Source organism: Sorex araneus, chromosome 3, assembly GCF_027595985.1.
Source record: "Sorex araneus isolate mSorAra2 chromosome 3, mSorAra2.pri, whole genome shotgun sequence".
Lineage (NCBI taxonomy): Eukaryota > Metazoa > Chordata > Mammalia > Eulipotyphla > Soricidae > Sorex > Sorex araneus.
The window spans coordinates 236276432-236294883 of NC_073304.1; the positions used below are offsets into that span (position 1 = coordinate 236276432).

The window sequence follows — 18452 nt, forward strand, 5'->3', positions numbered from 1 at the left end:
TCCATATATAGGCCCCTGGCACTGCCTGGAATGAGCCCTGAGCAGGGCTGGCTGAGGTGCAAAAAGGCAAGGAGGGAAGAAAGGAAAGAAGGGAGGGAGAAAGAGAGGGAGGAAAGAGGGAGGAGGGGAGGAAGAGAGGGAGGAGGGGAGGAAGAGAAGGAGAAAGAGAGGGAGGAAGGGAGAAAGAGAAGAAGGAAGGAAAGAAGGAAGGCAGGGAGGGAAGGAGGGAGGGAGGGAGGGAGGAAGAGAGGGAGGAGGGGAGGAAGAGGGAGGAAGAGAGGGAGGAAGGGAGAAAGAGAAGAAGGGAGGGAGGAAGGAAGGAGGAAGGAAGGAAGGAGAAGAGAGCATAGCAGGGAGGGAGTTTGCCTTCCATGTGGTTGACCCTGGTTTGATTCCCAGCATCCCACATGGTCCCGGGAGCATCACCAGGAATAATTCCTGCGTGCAGAGCCAGGAGTAATCCCTGTGCATCACTGGGTGTGACCCAAAAAGAAAAAAAAAAAGAAGAGAGCTGAGGGGGCCGGAGCGGCAGTACAGCGGGGAGGGCGCTTGCCTTGCATGCAGCTGACCTAGGTTCAGTCCCTGGCCCCTCAGTGGGTCCCCTGCACACCGCTGGTCTCTGAGCAGAGTATTGAACCTGGGGCAGCTGCGTGCAAGATAAGTGTCCCCTCCCCAAACTGTGCTGTCGCTCCGGCCTTGCTTTGTTGATTGGTTTGGGGGTCACACCTGGCGGTGCTCAAGGGCTACACCCAGCTCAATGCTTGGGGATCACTCGGTGGTGTTTGGGGAGCACTGTGGAGTGGGGGGTCAAACCCAGGGCTCTCACATGCACAGCAGATGCTCAGCCCTGTGAGCCATCTCAGGCTCCCCCTGAGAATTGCTCCCGGGAGGAACACAGCCCCGAGCACTGTGAGGCAGGACCCAAACAAGCAAGACAGTCCTGTTAGGGACCAGAGAGACGGTGCTGGGGTCAAGGCGCTCCCCTGCATGCCCAGGCCACAATTCGATCCCCAGCGCCTCTGAGGGTGCCCTGAGCACCTCCAGGGAAGCCCCCAGAGCTTATTTCTGAGCCCGTGCCGGGAGAAGGCACAGCGCATTTGGAGGCAGAGAAGTGACCGCCCCCCCGCCCCCACTCCTGTGGCTGTGAGGCTGTGACAGTTCCCACGCTTTCTCGAGAGCGGGGAATGAGAGCGGGGAGGGCGTGAGCATCTCTCCGCGCGGTTCCTCTCGCCTCCGGCCTGTCTGGCCCACGGCAGTCAGCTGGAGCACTTGCGACAGAGGCCAGCTGATTGGCCAATCTCAACCACTTGGCCCTCTATAAAACATATTTGCCAACTCCTACTGAAGCCCAGGCAAACACGCAGATGTGGGGAGGGCCAAGGGGTACAGAGATGGGGACAGAGGAGGAATGTCCAAGGAAACCGGCCTTGCCCCTGCAATCTTGGAAGGCTCTCTGGCAGAGGTGAGGCCTGAGCTGTGGTCGCAGGTGACGGGTGTTTCCCAGGGGAAGCGAGTCGGGGTGGCACTCCAACAGGGGCCAGTGCAGAGACAGAGCCTGCAGGCGGGACAATGGCCAGCAGGGACAGGACACCAGAAAAGAAGGACGTGAGAAGAAGAGGGCAAGTCAAGACACCGAGTGCGGAGACAGTCCGAAGGGCTGGAGTAGCCGCTTCCCACACTGGCCCCTCTGGGTTTTTTTTTTTTTGCTTTTTGGGTCACACCCGGCGATGCACAGGGGTTACTCCTGGCTCTGCACTCAGGAATTACTCCTGGCGGTGCTCAGGGGACCATATGGGATGCTGGGATTTGAACCCGGGTCGGCCGCGTGCAAGGCAAACGCCCTACCCGCTGTGCTATCGCTCCAGCACCCCCCTCTGTTGGATTCCAGGCACTCCGTGGTCCCTAGTGGTGTCCAAGCACCAAACTAGGTACTGCAGAGTGTGACCCAAAACTGGGGTGGGGTAGGGGTGGGGGCACAGTAAGCAAAAACCCGAACTAAGAAATGTTGGGGTTTGGCTTCAGCCTTGAATTGCTTTTTAGGGAACAAAGAAAGAGGGGGCCAGGCGGAATACGTGGGTGAGTCCTGGGACCCAAACCCATCTGAGTATCAGAGCTAAAGTGCAGGGGGGGTTGAGGTGGGCACTGCGGGGGCGGGGGGGGCAGAGCCACTGCTGGTGGTGCGTTTGGGGTTGGGGCCACACCTGGTGGTACTCGGGGCTTACTCCTGGCTCTGCTCTCAGGGGTCACTCCTGGTGGGGCTCAGGGGACCCTATGGGACGCCAGGGATGGAATCTGGGTTGGCCACATGCACGGCCAGCGCCCTGCCCGCCATACTGCAGTTCAGACCTTACAATGCCCCACCCATGCCCGCCTCTGTACCCTGGAGCCCCAGGGTGAGCCGGGAGGTGCCCCACCCACCCACCCACTAGCTGCAAGTCAGTGAACGCGCTGCGGCACGTGACTCATGGCGATGAACCCAGAAGCCAAAAGATTTCCCTGCGGTTTTGATTTGCTTTTCCTTGGTGATTAATGATGTTCCGCATATTTTTTGCCACATCATTACTTTGGGGGCCTCTTACATATTTACTTTGGCATAGTTTCTTTCTTTTTCATGTTTGGGCCACACCTGGCGATGCTCAGGGCTGACTGCTGGCTCTGTGCTCAGGGATTGCTCCTGGTGGCGCTCAGGGGATGCTGTGGCTGCGGGGATCAGCCAGAGTCGGTCACGTGTAAGGCAAGCGGCCTCCCCGCTGGACTATCTCTCCGGCCCCAACTTTGATCAAATTTTACTCTAGTCCTTTGCCTTTCTTCCTTCCTTCCTTCCTTCCTTCCTTCCTTTCTTTCTTTCTTTCTTTCTTTCTTTCTTTCTTTCTTTCTTTCTTTCTTTCTTTCTTTCTTTCTTTCTTTCTTTCTTTCTTTCTTTCTTTCTTTCCTTTCTTTCTTTCTTCCTTCCTTCCTTCCTTCCTTCCTTCCTTCCTTCCTTTCTTTCTTTCTTTCTTTCTTTCTTTCTTTCTTTCTCTCTCTCTCTCTCTCTCTCTCTCTCTTCTTTCTTTCTTTCTTTCTTTCTTTCTTTCTTTCTTTCTTTCTTTCTTTCTTTCTTTCTTTCTTTCTTTCTTTCTTTCTTTCTCTCTTTCTCACACCTGGCAATGCACAGGGGTTACTCCTGGCTCTGCACTCAGGAATTACTCCTGGCAGTGCTCAGGGGACCATATGGGATGCTTGGAATTGAACCCTGGTCGGCCATGTGCAAGGCAAACACCCTCCCCGATGTGCTAACACTCTTTTCTTTCATTTTAAGCTTTTTTTTTTTTTTAATCTTCTGGGCCACAGCTGGCTGCGCTCAGGGCTTACTCCTGTTTCTGCACTCAGGGGTCACTCCTGGTGAGGTGGGGGGACAGATGGAGCGCCAGGGATTGAACCCCAGTTGGCCATGCATAGGGCAAGCATCCTCCCCGCTGTTCCACCTCTCCGGCCCACCCATTTGCTCTTTTTCAGTCCAGGCCACCCCTGGCAGTGAGCAGGTGGGGCTGGGGCTGTGCCCAGGGCCCTGGGGCACTGCAGTATGCTCCCGCCCAGCCGCCCTCCTTCCCCTATATTTATTTATCTATTCGGGGGGAGGTCTTGAGCTATGCCCAGCAGCGTCTGGGGCTATTTCCAGCTCAGGCTTCACTTCTGGTGATGCCCAGGGAAGCGTTCGTGCTGAGGATTGAATGGGATCAGCCGCATGAAGTCGAGGGCATGAACCCTTGGCCGTTAACTTTTCATTTCTTGGGGGATTTGGAGTCACACCCAGCAGTCCGCAGGGCCTTCTCCTGGCTCTGTGCTCGGGGTCATTGCTGGCAGGGCTAAGGGGACCAGAGGCGGTGCCAGGGATCATATAGGAGCAGGAGGTGGAATCAGTCCGGGCCGGAGAAGTAGTCCAGCAGGGATGGAGCTCGCTTCGTACGTGGCTGTCCCAGGTTCGAGAACTGCATCCTACATGACCCCCTGAGCCATCACTACGAGTCATTCTTGAGTACAGAGCCAGAAATAACCCCCGAGCACCGCTGGGTGTGCGCCCCCAATCCCAAACAAACAAGAAAACCTGGGATCAGCCAGGTGCAAGGCAAGTGGTTTACTCCCGGACTAGCTCTCCAAATCACCCTTTTCTTTTTTTTTTCTTTTTTGTGAAGTAAAGTAGCATTATTCAGAGAGATTTTTTTATTTTTTTTTTGCTTTTTGGGTCACACCTGGTGATGCACAGGGGTTACTCCTGGCTCTGCACTCAGGAATTACCCCTGGCCGTACTCAAGGGACCATATGGGATGCTGGGATTTGAACCCAGGTCGGCCGCATGCAAGGCAAACGCCCTACCCGCTGTGCTATCTCTCCAGCCCCCTCAGAGAGATTTTTTTAGGGGCCAAAGAGATATAACAGCAGGTAGAGCGCTTGCCTAGCATGTGGCCGTGGCCAACCTGGGCTGGATCTCCGGCCTCTCATATGGTCCCCCAGCACACCACCAGGAGGGATTCCTGGGTGCAGAGCCAGGAGGAAGCCCTGAGCTTCGCTGGATGTTCCCTCCCCTCAAAGAAAAGGAAAGAGGGATGATTTTCTTAGAGGCATATGAGAGAGAGAAAGATGCGTTCAAGAGAGAACATGAGCTTCTCCAGAGGCGAAAAGGCCCCGCCCACCTGTGAGGGTTATTTGCTCTTTTTTGTTGTTACTCGTCTTTTTATTGTTGAGTTATGAGCTATTTATATCACATTGATACAAGCTTCTTTCCACGTACCTGATTTTCCGTTACTTTCTGCCATTAGGAGGGTTCTTTTATTTTCCTTCTGGTGTTTCATTTCTTTATTTCTTTTATTTGTATTACTTAGGGGTCTTGGGGGGCTTTAACTCTAGGTACTAAGGGGCTAGCCCTAACTCTGTGCCCAGGGATCGCTCCTGGTGGGGCTCAGGGGATCACCTGAGGTGTTGAGGATCAAACCAGGGCATCATGCAAGACAGGCACCTCACCCCCTGTGCTACTCTCTGCCTCAGTTATTACTATTATTATTATTATTATTATTATTGGCTTGGAATTACACGTGGTGCTCGAGTGCCCTGGAGGTGTTGGGGATCAAATTAGGGGCTCCCAGATGCAAAGCCTACTCTCGGCTCTGTGCTCAGAGATCACCCCCCTGGCGAGGTCAGGGGAACTCTGTTCAGCTGCGTGCAAGGCGGTGCCTTATCCTCTGTACTATCTCTCTGGTCCTGTCACAAGTGCTTTGGTGTAGTATCTGAGAATCTACTGTCTCTCCCAATGTCAAGACGATGAACACGAACGTTTCTTTCTTTCTATTTAATTATTTATTTTGCTTTTCGGGTCATACCCGGAGATTTACTCCTGGCTTTGCACTCAGGAGTTACTCCTGGCGGTCCTTGGGGGACCATATGGGATGCTGGGAATTGAACCCGCGTCAGCATGTGCAAGGCAAACGCCCTCCCCACTGTACTCTCTCTCTCTCTCTCTCTCTCTCTCTCTCTCGCTGCAGATATCTGACCTCACTCTTTCCCGCGTCAATACCCATATGTCACAGCATCCTTTCACCCGCGGCTGGAAAGTCCAGCCCCGGGACAGCGGACTGTGGCCGCAGCTTCGTGCAAGCCAACACTGTGAAGGTTTGTTCTCAATCCGAGTCCATCGAGCTGCACGTCCATCCTCTGGGCAGCTAACCCGGGAGGAACGGACGCCCCCACCCGTCCTCCCAGCTCACGCCCTTTGCCCTTTGGGAGGGGAGAGACTAATCGTGCTCCTTTCTTCTCCTGGGAACCTAGAACCTCTGGCAGAAAAGTCAAGAAGCCTGAGAGGAAGCGCGTGGCTTAGGCAACCAACACGTTACTGACATGCAAAGAACATGCTAATAGGATGCAAATACATCAGCACCAGGGACGCGGCAGGCCCCGCCCCGCCTCACTCTTCAGGCTGCGAATCCCCGGGAGGCCTCGCCCCGCATTAGCCCCGCCCTCCATTAGCCCCGCCCTCCCCGCCTAGTCGCCTTCGCCCCGCCCTCAACCCCGCCCAGCCGCGTTGGCCCCGCCCCTCACCCCTCCCGGTCGCTTTGGCCCCGCCCCAGCCCGCGCCTCGAGCCCCCGCGTCCTGCCGCCTCCTCCGGGAAGCCGCGCGCGGCGGGAGTGGAGCCGCCCGGCAGCCCGGGGGTGCGCGCCGGTGAGCCGGGGAGGGGGCCCCCTCCTCGGCGTCCTCGCGCCGTGCTCCCGGTCAGCGCCCCGCTGTGGGCCGCCCGGCTCCCTTCCCGCCTATGATGGGCTCAGGGGCGAGCTCCAAAAAGAGTCTTAACTCTGCCCCGACCTGCGGGCTCGGGCTCCCCGGGCCGGGGCGAGCTTCTCCCGAGCCCCCTCGGCCCTGCACGGCCGCACCCCAGGGCTGCCCCGGAGCCCCAGTACCCCAGGAGGTGGGAGTGGGGGCCTGAAGCCCCAGACTGAAACCAGACGGGGGCCCGCAGCTGGCCACGTGTCGGAGGTCTCCGGGGCGGGGCCGCCGGGCTCCCCTCCTGCCTGGCTCTAGGGTCCAGGGCGGGGTGTCCAGGGGCTAAGCCGGGTCCCTCCTTCGCCTCTGGGGCTGGAGGCTCTGGGTCCCTCTCACCGCGGAAGAGGGGGCGCAGCTGGGCTGGCCAGTGGGAAGGGCCGGGGAAGGGCCTGGAGGACAAGCCTTGACCGGGAGCTGTGACCCTGCCCACACACCCAGCCCTAAGCCCTGGCACCCAGCGATGGCTCCACTCGGGGCTGGGGGCATCCCTGATGGCTAAGGCCGGCAGCCTCCCCTGCCAGAAACGGCCCTTCTCAGGAAGTGAGGGTGCCGTGCTCCCGCCGCCAGGGGTGCTCCCTGCCCAGACCCCGGCTCCTGCGCCCCTGCTCTCCGCCGCGCCGGCTCTGGCCCTCTGGAATGGACTCACGCGCCAGGAAGCTGGGCCAGCGGGGGTCCAGGGCTTGCTTGCCCCTTGCCCCCTGGGAAGCACAGGTGGGTCTGGTCACTCTGAGCTCGCCTGAGGCTGGCTGTCTGGGGGGCGTGTTGGTCCCCTCGTGGAGTGTCGGAAGTGGGGAGGGGGCGGGAAGAAGAAGCAAATCATGGTTTCGATGGGGGATGACGAGGGAGGGGACGGGTAGCCCGGGCCGCCTAGCCCCTGTGCGGTCACTGCCGAGGGGGCCCGTCCGCCTCTGTCTGGTGGTGGATTTTGGAGCCTCTGCGGCCAGGCTGCTGAGGGGCTTGGGGGAACCAGCTGTGCCGGGACTCTGGGGGCCCCCGGGACCGAGGGCAGAGGGTTCCTGGCTTCTGCCTGGTCATCGGGAGGCCTGGAGGCAGGAGGGACGTTGAGGTACCAGCCAGAGCCAGGGGAGGCCAGACCCCCAGGCCCCCTCGGGAAGAGACGCTGGAGCAGGGCTGAGACCTCTCCAGGGGCGGGGCAGGGCGAGGACCCTGGGAGGGTCCCCACCTATCCGCTCTGGGGTCTCCCCGCCTCCCCTCGGGGTCAGAGTGGTAGAGGAAGGCGGGCGGGGGCAGGCGGGGTAAGAGGGCACATGGGGGGCTGAGAGGGGCTGACTGGAGGGTTCCCCTGGGATCAGCCGCTGCTGGTGGCTGTTCCCCTGGGGGACCGTCACCCTGGAAGGGGCCAGGCCACTGGCTGGTGAGGCTTGTCTGGAGTCGCAGCTGCCAGAGATGGAGCACTGGGGGCTGGCGGGGGAGAAGGAGCGTCTAGGGACAGATGTGACATAGGTCCTGGGAGGGAGGGAGGAGCTGCAGGTCCCACTCACACACACACACACACACACACAGAGACACACACACAGACACAGGTATACACACATAGACACACAGATACACACAGAGACACACACACAGAGACACAGACACACAGATATACACACAGATACAGACACACAAACACAGACATACTCACCCACAGATACACACACACAGACACACAGAAACACAGGGTCACACACACATAAATACACACATTCACATAAATATACACAAAACTCAGAGCTGAGGTCACACACACATAGGGTCACATTTACACATAAACACATTCATATACACACAGTCTCATGCACATATACATACAGTCACACACGCTCATACACAGTCTCACACACATATACATACATTCACAAAAATACACACAAACTCTGAGCTGAGGTCACACACACAGGGTCACATTCACACATAAACACACACATTCACATACACACACGCAATCTCACGCACTCACACATATACACACACATACGCTCATGCACACAGTCTCACACACGTATACACACACATTCACATGAATACGTACAGACTCTGAGCTGAGGTCTCACACACACATCTCCCTGTCTCTCACACACACAAACACACATGCACACACACACACACACACACACAGGCTCACTGGGATCTGAGATGGGTCCCGGGAGCTCACTCACCTGGGGTGCACGGAGGCGGCAGTCTGTCTGTCTGTCTGTCTGTCTCTGGCAGGAAGCGGAGGTTTCGGGTTTCCAGCCTCCCCTGCCTTTCCAGGGGCCGGTGGGGCGGAGGAGGTGGGGCCCCCACAGCTCTGGGGCTGGGGACCCCCCTGGGCCTGCCCCTGCGGGGAGCCTGGCGCGGGAGGGCTGTGGGGTGCTGGGGAGCAGGTGCGGGGCTCTGGGTCCCCCCAGACAACCTTTGCGGTGGGGAGTGGCCCGCTGGTGGCCTGGGGTGACACAGGACAGAGCGGGAGGTTCTGTGGAGTCCGTGTACCCCGTGCCAGCCCGTGAGTCCGGATGGGCTCGTCTGGGGGCGAGGGAGAGCGCAGAGCCAAAGCAGTGGGCGGGGAGGGGGTATGGGGGGGTCGCTCACCGCACAGCCTCTGGACGCGGTCCTGGCAGGAGCAGCCGTTGGGGGGGCAGCGCCCAGGAACTTGAGGTGCGCCTCCTGCTCCTCCTCCTCCTCCTCCTCCTCCTCCTCCTCCTCCTCCTCCTCCTCCTCCTCGCGGCTGCCGGCTGGCCGCCCTTGCTCCGTCTCCCCAGGCTCCACCCAGCCGGCCCGCCGGACGCGCTGACCGTGAACTTTGCTGTTCGTGGGGCGTTGCGAAAGACCTGAAGGTTTGAAAATGCTCTGTGTGTGCGGGCGGGGGGCGCGTAGGGGCTCCTGAGGTGCTCGGGAGAGGTGCTCACGGCGGGCCGGGCCCCGGGCCGTCCTGGCAGAGCACCAGGTGACGGCCCCCTGGCCCCCGGCCACCACTCACCTGCCCGCCCCTCCCGCCCCCCGGCTGTAGGAAGTGGGTGAAAGGGGGTGGGTGCCAGGGGCAGCGCGTGGGCCACCTCCCAGGGGGCGGTGCCCCTCGGTGACACCTGTCGCACGCGGGGAAGGGAGGTGGCAGCCTCGCGCTCTTCCCTCCGCAGGTGGCCCGGGCGGCGGCCCCGGGCTGAGCTCCTGGCCGCGGGCCCCCCGCAGACCATGTCCCGGGCCCCGGCGCGCGCGGAGGGCGGCTGGGCCTGGGTGGTGCTGCTGGCCGCCGTGGTGACCCAGGCGCTCACGCTGGGCTTCCCGCCCTGCATCGGCGTCTTCTTCGACGACCTGCAGCGCCAGTTCCAGGCCAGCAACAGCCAGACCTCGTGGTTCCCGTCCATCCTGACGGCCATGCTGCACGCGGGCGGTGAGCGGCGGGGGGGGGCGAGGGGCCCGGGCAGGGGGACGCCATGGACGGATGGCACACTCCGCCCGGGACCCTCCCGAGCCCTGACTTCCCTGCAGGGCCAGGGCGGGAGGTGGGCGCCGACCCCTCCTGCAGGGGGTCCTGGGCACGATCAGGAGACCCGCGGGGAATGGCCGCAGCTGTGGGGCGTGGAGACCCCGTCGGGGGCTGCAGGAGACGGGGGGGGGGCACAGCAGGTCCGAGGGCATCCCCAGCCGGGGGGGGGGGCTCCTGGCATCGCCCCCTCTAGCAGGGCGGGCAGGGCTGCCCCGCGGGCTGTGGGACACCCGTCAGCCGCGTGACAGCCCCGGGGCGCCCCCAGGGGTGTGGGCCCGTCACCAGCACCCTGGTTTCCGGACACTCCCTCCACCTGGCCCGCTCCTCTGTCATTCAGGCCTTGTGGATGACAGGTCGCGCCGGGAAGGGCCGGGGCTTAGGTCCCGAGCCAGGGAGGCCTCTGAGTCTGCGGGGAGGGGGCAGCCAGGAGTGGGGGTCCGTGGGAGGGCTCGGGGGTCCGAGGGAGGGCTGCCGGAAGCCCCCAAGCCTTGTGCCCATTAGTTAGTCTCATTACTCCAATCAGGCGTTCCTCCTCCTCTCCCCCTGCCTCCCCCCTCCCTCCTCTCACCTCTCACCTCTTCCCTCTCCCCCTTCCCCCCTCTCTGACTCTCGGCCCACCGCAGCCCCTGCTCTTCCAGGGGGGGTGAAAACGGTCACCTTGAGGGCATTGGGGCTCTGGCTGCAGAACTTGCCAGGGTTCCCGGGGCTCGGTGCTGAGATGCAGCTGGCGTGCGCGGCTGCAGGGGCCACTCGCCGCCTCGGGCACTGGACCCCTGGGCCGCACCCCAGGGTGCTCCCGCTGGGAGGGGCCGGGGCCGCCCTCCCCTCCTGCTCAGCTCAGTGACTCAGGCCTTTCTCCAATGTCACCTTGCCCCAGTGGGGCCCAGGCATGGGGGTGGGGAGCCCTGCAGGTCAGAGGTCACGTCCACTCCCTCTAGCCGAACCCAGGCCAGCCGCGTGCTTGGCAAGTGCCCTCCCGGCTGCCCGTCGCCCTGGCCCCACCCCGCCGCACTGTCTGTGGGTCAGTGCTGAGACCAGTGGGATTTGGGGGTTTGGTTTTGTTATTTGGGGGGAAGCGCATGCCAGGAGATGCTCGGGCTACTCCGGACTCTGTGCTCAGGGGTCCCTCCTGGTGGGCTCAGGGGGCCACGTGGGGTCCCAGGGACTGAGCCCAGGTTGGCCGCGCAGAGCCGGAGCTGGAACTGCTGCCCTGTCGCCCCACACCCCGTCCTGCTTGCTTGCTTGTTTCACGCCCTGCAGTGCTCAGGACTCACTCCTGGCGGTGCTCCGGGAACCACACGGCATGCCGGGGTTCAGACTCGGGTTGGGTGTGCAAATGCTCCACGCCCCCCGCTGTCCTGCCACCCCAGCCCCCCTTATGTTCTGGTTCTTGGTGCTTGTACCGTATTGAGCCTGGGGCACCGAGACCAGGACCGGGTGGTCCCGCCTCCCCTTACAGCGGTGGTCAGGCACGTCCTGGTGTGAGCTCACCGAGGGGAAACTGAGGCCTGGAGAGGGCACACCTGGCTGGTGTATGGTGGGGTGGCGACTGGAGGCCCCGCCAGGGGTGCCAGGCTGCCCTGTGAGCTTCCTGGCCAGGTCCTGGACCCGCCTCACCCTGCGCCCTCCTCAGGTCCCGGACCCCCTCACCCTGCGCCCTCCTCACGCCCCTCCCCCCGTCCCCGCAGGTCCCCTCTGCAGCATCCTGGTGGAGCGCTTCGGCTGCCGAGTGACCATGATGCTGGGCGGCCTGCTGGCCTGCCTGGGCATGGCGGCCAGTTCCTTCTGCCAGAGCCTCTGGGCGCTCTACGTGACGGCAGGCCTCATCTCAGGTGCCACGTCCCCCCCGGAGCATTTTGGGGTGCAGGGGGTGGGGGAGACGGGGTTCCTGTCCCCTGGGGCTGGGACCATCAGCCACCCACCAGCACGGAGGGGCTTTCTGTGTCCTGGCGGGGCGGCCATGGAGCCTGAGATGGCCCTGGTGGGGGGCGTGGGCATGGTGGGGGTCGGAGGTGCGGGAGACCCCATGTGGGCCGGAAAGGGGGGTGCGGGGTGGGCAGGTGGGCGGAGAAGCCCTGCCCGGGTCCCTGGGGGCAGCGTGAGTCCCGGGAAGAAGCTTCCAGACGGAGCAGACAGCCACGCAGAGGCCAGAAGGGTTCGAGGGGCAGGGCCGGAGCGATAGGACAGCGGGGAGGGCGTTTCCCTGGCACGCGGCCGAGCACTGCCAGGAGTGAGTCCTGAGTGCAGAGTCAGGAGTAACCTCTGAGCATCTCCGGTGTGACCCAAAAGAGGAAAAAAGGGCTGGGGGTCCGCAGGGGGCTGTACCCCCACCACACCCGCCACGCCCCTCCCCCGGCTTGGGAGTGTGAGCGCTGCCCGCATGCTGGCCCCTGCGCCCCGCGGTCCGTGGCTTTCCACGTCCCTTCCTGCCGCTGGGCCACACCTGGAGGTGCTCAAACCTGACTCTTGGCCCAGTGCTCCTGGATCGCTTCTAGCTGGGCTTGGGGCCGGGGGTGGCTGTGCTCTAGCTCCTCCCCGCCTTGAACTTCTTTTGATTGTGGAGGTATATTTTGGGCCACACCCAGCGGTGCGCAGGGGTCAGTCCTGTTGGTGCTTGAGGGACTATAGGTGGTTCCAGGGATCGAACTGGAGTTGGCCACACGCCAGGCCCGTTTTGGTGGGTCACAGCTGCGGTCACCGCAGAGGCCGGTGGTCAGCTGGGAGGAAGGAAATAGGCCCGATGGCCACTGAGGAAGTCAGAGGGGAAACAGGCTGGGGGCCCCCAGCGGTCACAGCCTGCCCTCCAGCTCCCTTCTAGCAAGTTCTGCTGCGTGGGGGAGTTGGGGGGTGCTGGAGAGGCCTTTGGGGGAGATGACAGCTGAGCTGAGCAGGGCGAGGAGCAGTCTCAGGCGAAGGAAGTGCAAAGGTCCTGGGGAAGAAAAGTTGGCATCAGGAAAGTGATCCTGGGTGACCCCCGGACTCTCTGGGGCCACACCCGGCGGTGCTCAGGGCCCTCCAGGGCGGCACCCACAGACTCGGGACCCTGCCGTGCTGGGAATGAAACCTCTGTAGTGCCTCCCGGGCCCCCGTGCTGTGGATGTCTTGGCAAGGAACGTTCTGGAAGGGTCAGAGTGGTAGCACAGCGCAGACGGCGCTGGCCTTGCACCTGGCAGGCCCCGGCACCCCAGTCGGTCCCCCGCACCCCGCCAGGAGCCGTCCCCGAGTGCAGAGTCAGGAGTCAGCCCTGAGCACCGCGGGGCGTGGCCCCCAAAGGAACGAACCGAAAGGAAAAGTCTAGGCAGGGGGGAAGAGATGCGACCGCGCGTCCGGCGTGCGGGGTCTCCCTGCGCTGAGTGCAGGGGTGGGGCGGGCGGAGCCGAGGCCGTGCCCTCCCCCGCCCCGTCCAGCCGGGCCTCCTGTCCCCCCCGCAGGCCTGGGCATGTGCTTCAGCTTCCAGTCGAGCATCACGGTGCTGGGGCTCTACTTCTCCCGCCGCCGCGCGCTGGCCAACGCGCTGGCCTCCGTGGGCGTGTCGCTGGGCATCACGCTCTGGCCGCTGCTCTCGCGCGCCCTCCTGGAGGCGCTGGGCTGGAGGGGCACCTTCCTGCTCTTCGGGGGGGTCCTGCTGCACTGCTGCGTGTGCGGGGCCGTCCTGAGGCCCGTGGCCCCCGGCGCGGCCGCCCCCCCCGAGGCGCCGGCGGGGCCCCCGCGGCCGCCCAAGACCCCCGGCCCGGGCTGCCTGGCCGCGTGCGGCCGCGCCGCCGGGCGCCACCTGGCCTTCGACGTGCTGCGGCAGAACGCGGCCTACCGCGTGTACACGCTGGGCGTCGTGTGGATGATCCTGGGCTTCCCGCTGCCCCACGTCTTCCTGGTGCCCTACGCCCGGCGGCACGGCGTGCCCGAGCACCAGGCCGCCCTGCTCATCTCCATCATCGGCTTCAGCAACATCTTCCTGCGGCCGCTGGCCGGGCTGCTGGGCGGCCGCCGGGACTGCGCGCGCCACCGCAAGTACCTCTTCAGCGCGGCCGTGCTGCTCAACGGCCTCACCAACCTGGTGTGCGTGGCCTCCGCCGACTTCCCGGTGCTGGTGGGCTACTGCCTGGTGTACAGCGTGTCCATGGGCGGCATCGGCGCCCTCCTCTTCCAGGTCCTCATGGACCTCGTCCCCATGGACCGCTTCTCCAGCGCCCTGGGCCTCTTCACCGTCCTCGAGAGCGTCTCCATCCTCGTCTCCCCGCCGCTGGCTGGTGAGGCCCTGGGACGGGCTGCCGGGAGGGGGGCCGGAGCGGGGACTTCTGGTTGTTCCTTGTGGGCATTCTCTTTTCTTTTTTTTCCTATTTGGGTCCCACCCGGTGATGCTCAGGGGTCACTCCTGGCTCTGCACTCAGGAATTACCCCTGGCAGTGCTCAGGGGACACTAGGGGATGCTGGGAATCGAACCCGGGTCGGCCGCATGCAAGGCCAACGCCCTCCCCGCTGTGCTTTTATCGATCCTGCCTCGGTCGTGGTGATTTTTACTTGGTTTTGGGCCACCCCCGACGAGGCACAGGGCTGACTCCTGGCTCTGCACTCAGGGGTCACTCCTGGCGGGGCTCAGGGGACCTGATGACACGCCAGGGATCAAACCAGGTTCAGCTGCGCGCCAGGCCAGCACCTTCCCCGCGTCACTGGAATCCGTGACTTTTCTCAGGCGACCCCAGGGCCCTTGACAGAGCTGCGAGTGGGGCCCGGGCCACCAGCCGAAAACTCCTGAGCTGCAGCTGGCTCGGAACAGAAGCAGCTAAAGTCGTCAGTTTGGGGGTGGGAGGAGCCGCGCACAGGGCTGGGCAGAGGCTTTGCGTTCAGGGGGTCTGGGTTGGAGCCCCCCTTCCCGCGGTCCCCCAGACACCCCTGGGAGAGGTCTCGGAGCAGAGGACCGGGCCCGGCCCCTGAGCGCTGCTGGGTGTGGCTCTGTGGGCTCGGGGCCAGGGATGTGGTGGGGGGGCCGAGCGGCTGCCTGGCGGGGGAGCCCCTGGCTCGGGCCCTGGCACTGTGGCTCAGCCCTTGGCCCCTGGCTCGGGCCCTGGCACCGGGGCTCCGCCCTGCAACACTGACCAAAGCTCGGCCTGCGGGCGCGCGCCGGGCCCTCGCGGGCTGCGGCTTCTGCCCCACACCTGCCGCTTCATCCCTGCTGCGGGGATGACGGTGGGGCGGTGGGTGGAGGCAGGGCTGCGGCCTGCGCTGCTACGGGCTTCAGCCCTTCCGTCCCCTGCCCCGGGGGGCCGTCAGCGCTGGGGTGAAAGCAGAGCCGGGGCCAGCGAGAAGCCCAGCGGGGGGGCACCTGCCTGGCACAGCGTCCCCTAGGGCCTCCCGAGCCCCCGCCAGGAGTGACCCCTGGGCACGGCCAAGAGCAAGTCCTGAGGGGCTGGAGCGACAGCACAGCGGGGAGGGCGTTGGCCTTGCACGCGGCCGACCCGGGTTCGAATCCCAGCATCCCATAGGGTCCCCTGAGCACCGCCGGGAGTAATCCCTGAGTGCAGAGCCAGGAGTGACCCCTGAGCATCGCCAGGTGTGACCCCCCAAAAAACAAAACAAACACAAACAAAAGAGTCCTGAGCACCGCTGGGTGTGGCCCCCGCCCCCCAGAAAGAAAGGAAAGCGGAAATCAGTTTGTGATCTCCGTAGGCGAGCCTGGGGACTCCAAGCCCTCAGACACCCCCACCCTCGAGCCCCCCTTCGGGCCCCCCAACCCGGGACCACCCCCCCGGGCTTGGTGCTTGGGGCCATCCATGCGGACTGCTGGATGCGGCCTCCAAGACCCAAAGCCAAGCAGGGCGGCGGGGCCCTCCCGGGCCGGCTCACTGGGCAGCGGAGTGACGGGGCCTCGGAGCAGGGGAGCCGCTGGCCCCCTTGGGGGGCAGCCACACAACAGTGGATTCCAGAAGTGACCGCAGACTTGGGGGTGCTTGGGTGGGCGATAAATTCCGAGTTTGCAAGGAAGTCCTCCAGGCCAAGAAGCGGGGTGAGCTGGAGGGGCGGGCGGGCGGGTGCCCCCGACTTCCTGGCCCCAGAGCTGTGGGGGCAGATGTGATTCTGCAGTTCCTTCCCTGCAGTCTGCAGCGCGGCAGGGCGCTTCCGGCGCGGTCAGCGGGGCCGCCTGAGCGGGCCTGACTCCCGCCCTCTGTCCCTCAGGGTTTCTCCTGGACACCACCGACAACAACTTCAGTTACGTTTTCTGGATGTCCAGCTTCTTCCTCATCTCCGGGGCGCTCTTCATGGGGGGCGGCTTCTATGTTCTGCAGAGGAAGGAGCGGCACGGCCGGCGGGCGGGGGCTGAGGGCGCGGGGCCAGCAGCTGCCCGGGAGCCGAGCCTCAGCCCCGCGGACAGCGAGGGCGCCAAGAAGCCGCCGAGCACGGAGGTCACCTGCGTGACCAGCGTCTGAGCCCAGAGGCCTGAGAACTGGACGTCCAGCTGCGCACGGTGGAGGCCAGCCTCCCAGACGGACTCGGGCCTCCGTGCCAGGGCCACGGTCCAGGAGCAGGTCTCGCTGGGGGCAGAGTCCCCGGCAGGTGGGCCTGGGCCCTGTGAGGCTCAGCTGGCACAGGGTGGGGGGTCCCGGAGCCCTGGCCCAGCGGGGAGGGCGCTTGCCCTGCACGCAGCTGACCCAGGTTCGATCCCTGACATCCTCCGGGGTCTACTGAGCACCGCCAGGAATGATTCTTGAGCACAGAGCCAGGAGTGACCCCTGAGTATCGCCGGGTGTGATCCAACCCCCCGCCACGACAAAAAACAGACCGCACTGACCCTCCCTGTTCCTCTCTGTCCGCCTCAACCTCCTCTGCCCTCCTGGACGCCCCCACTTCCCAAACAGCCCCGCCCTTGCCTTCTGAGACTGCGGCAGGGGGTGAGATTTGGACAGAGCCGGTACTGGGTGGGGCCCCTCCCCTGGCTCCCGTCCAGAGAGCTGGAGGGGAGCCCCTGGCAGGGATCCCCGGGTTAGGGGAGTCGGTGGGCCCCCCCTCCCCGCCCAGCTGGGCCTGTTGGAACATCTCCAGAGTCTCAGGCAGGGAGAGGGCTGATAAGAGGGGTGAGTTGGCGGGGGGCCTCAGAAATGCACCCTCACCAAGCAATCAGCACCCGCCTCTAGGACCGCAAGCATCAGCCGGGGTTCCCCAGCACCCCGCCCGTCCCCTGTGGTCAGGAAGTCACAACATCCCCCCACACCTTCTTTTTTTTTTTTTCTTTTTTTGCTGGTGCCCTTTCCTGAGGCCATCACCTGGGGACTGGCTGTCTTCGGCCCTGGCCAGCCCCGGCAGGGGACCGAGCAGGGAAAACAGAGTCTGTTTGGATTGGACACAGAGCCAGGGGCACCCCCGCTAATCGGCTGCAGCGCAGCGGAGCCGGGCCAGCAATCCTGGGCCCCGCAGCTCTGACTCAGCAGGCGCTGCTCCCGGTCCTGGACCTTGTTTGTTGATTCAGGCTCAGTCAGGCTCCAGCAAGAAAACCTTATCGGGAGATTCGATTTGAATTTTCCGACCCGACCCGAGTGCAGCCCCGGGCGTGTTCCCCCGTGCTCCCGGGGTTTCTTCCCAGGGCCCTGCGCCGAGTGCCCCCTGCTGGCCAGAGACGGTAGGGCAGAGAAATTCATCTGGGGGGGCGCCGGCGGCAAATTGCCCCGGGGAGCATTTTGTGACCCTGGTCCTTAGGAAGCTACAGGGCCACAGCACAGCGGGGAGGGCGCGTGCCCTGCACGCGGATGACCCGAGTTCGGTCCCCGGATTCCATATGGTCCAGACTCAGGAGTAACACCTGAGCACTGCTGGACTCCTTTCCAGGCTAAGGACTGATGCTGGGGCCCCTCCTAGGGGAAAAATTTAGTGTCACACTCAGGGCAAATTTAAAGTGCCGCATAAATTGCCAGGCGTGGCCACTTGCACGCGCCTTGCCCAGCTGGAGGCTTGGGGTGCTGGTAGCCACCGTGCAGCCCTGGATGTCTTTCTGGCCCTCCCATGCCCTTGACTTCTCCTGATAAGGAAAGAAATAAGTGAACATTCAGGGCTAAGCCAACCTGTGACGATTAAGCAATTATTTCTGGGCAGATTCCTTCAATAAAATTTTCAGGAACTATTTCGGAATATCTCCCGGGTGCCAGGGTAAGACCTGGTTGCTGTCTTTGGATCTGCTGAATTCTTCCCGAGGCTGCTACGCCCTGAGGCTGGGCCGTCCCTGGCTGTCCGCATGCCAGGCCCAGGGCTGGCCCCGTGGCACATGCCCGCTGGCCAAGGTCCCGGCGCTCCCTTAACGGACATTCTGCAGCACAATCTGGGTGTGGTAGCGCCTCTGCTCCCGGCTGCTGAAGCGGTTCACGGGAGCGGTGGGACCATCCCACACGGTCTCCCGAGCACCGCCAGGAGGGGAAAAAATGAAAAAAAAAAAAAGCGTTTCCACAGCGAATTCTTTATTGTCCAGATTCCCAAGGCTTGGGGTACCTCCGTCTTCCTAGAAGGTGGTGTCAAAGGGGCAGGGGTAGGGTGCACTCAGGGTGTACTCTGCCCCTAGGGATCCCTCCTGGCGGGACTCCTGGGGCCATAGGTGGGGCCAGGGCTCGAACCCGGGTCGCCCGCGTGCAAGGCGAGCAATCTCCTGGCTCTACTAACGCGAATTTTTTGCCTCTTTGGGTCACACGGTTACTCTTGGCTCTGCACTCCGGTGCT

The 18452-nt window shown here is 63.3% G+C and overlaps 1 protein-coding gene across 1 annotated transcript; it reads left to right on the top strand.

Moving 5' to 3' along the window:
- The first annotated feature begins 6959 nt into the window (after nt 1–6959).
- SLC16A5 (solute carrier family 16 member 5) lies at nt 6960–17851 on the top strand. Its single transcript, XM_055132763.1, has 6 exons — nt 6960–7000; nt 9034–9108; nt 9409–9662; nt 11447–11590; nt 13190–14005; nt 15930–17851. Exons 3-6 carry the CDS (start codon nt 9464–9466, stop codon nt 16178–16180), a joined length of 1410 nt encoding a protein of 469 aa, XP_054988738.1. The 5' UTR covers nt 6960–7000; nt 9034–9108; nt 9409–9463; the 3' UTR covers nt 16181–17851.
- Nucleotides 17852–18452: the final 601 nt, after the last annotated feature.

Bases quoted from the DNA above. Each gene is read 5' to 3' on its own strand.
- SLC16A5 (XM_055132763.1), top strand. From the start codon at position 9,464: ATGTCCCGGGCCCCGGCGCGCGCGGAGGGCGGCTGGGCCTGGGTGGTG. The intron at 9,663-11,446 runs GTGAGCGGCGGG...CCGTCCCCGCAG, and splicing joins GGCCATGCTGCACGCGGGCG to GTCCCCTCTGCAGCATCCTG. The intron at 14,006-15,929 runs GTGAGGCCCTGG...TCTGTCCCTCAG, and splicing joins CGTCTCCCCGCCGCTGGCTG to GGTTTCTCCTGGACACCACC.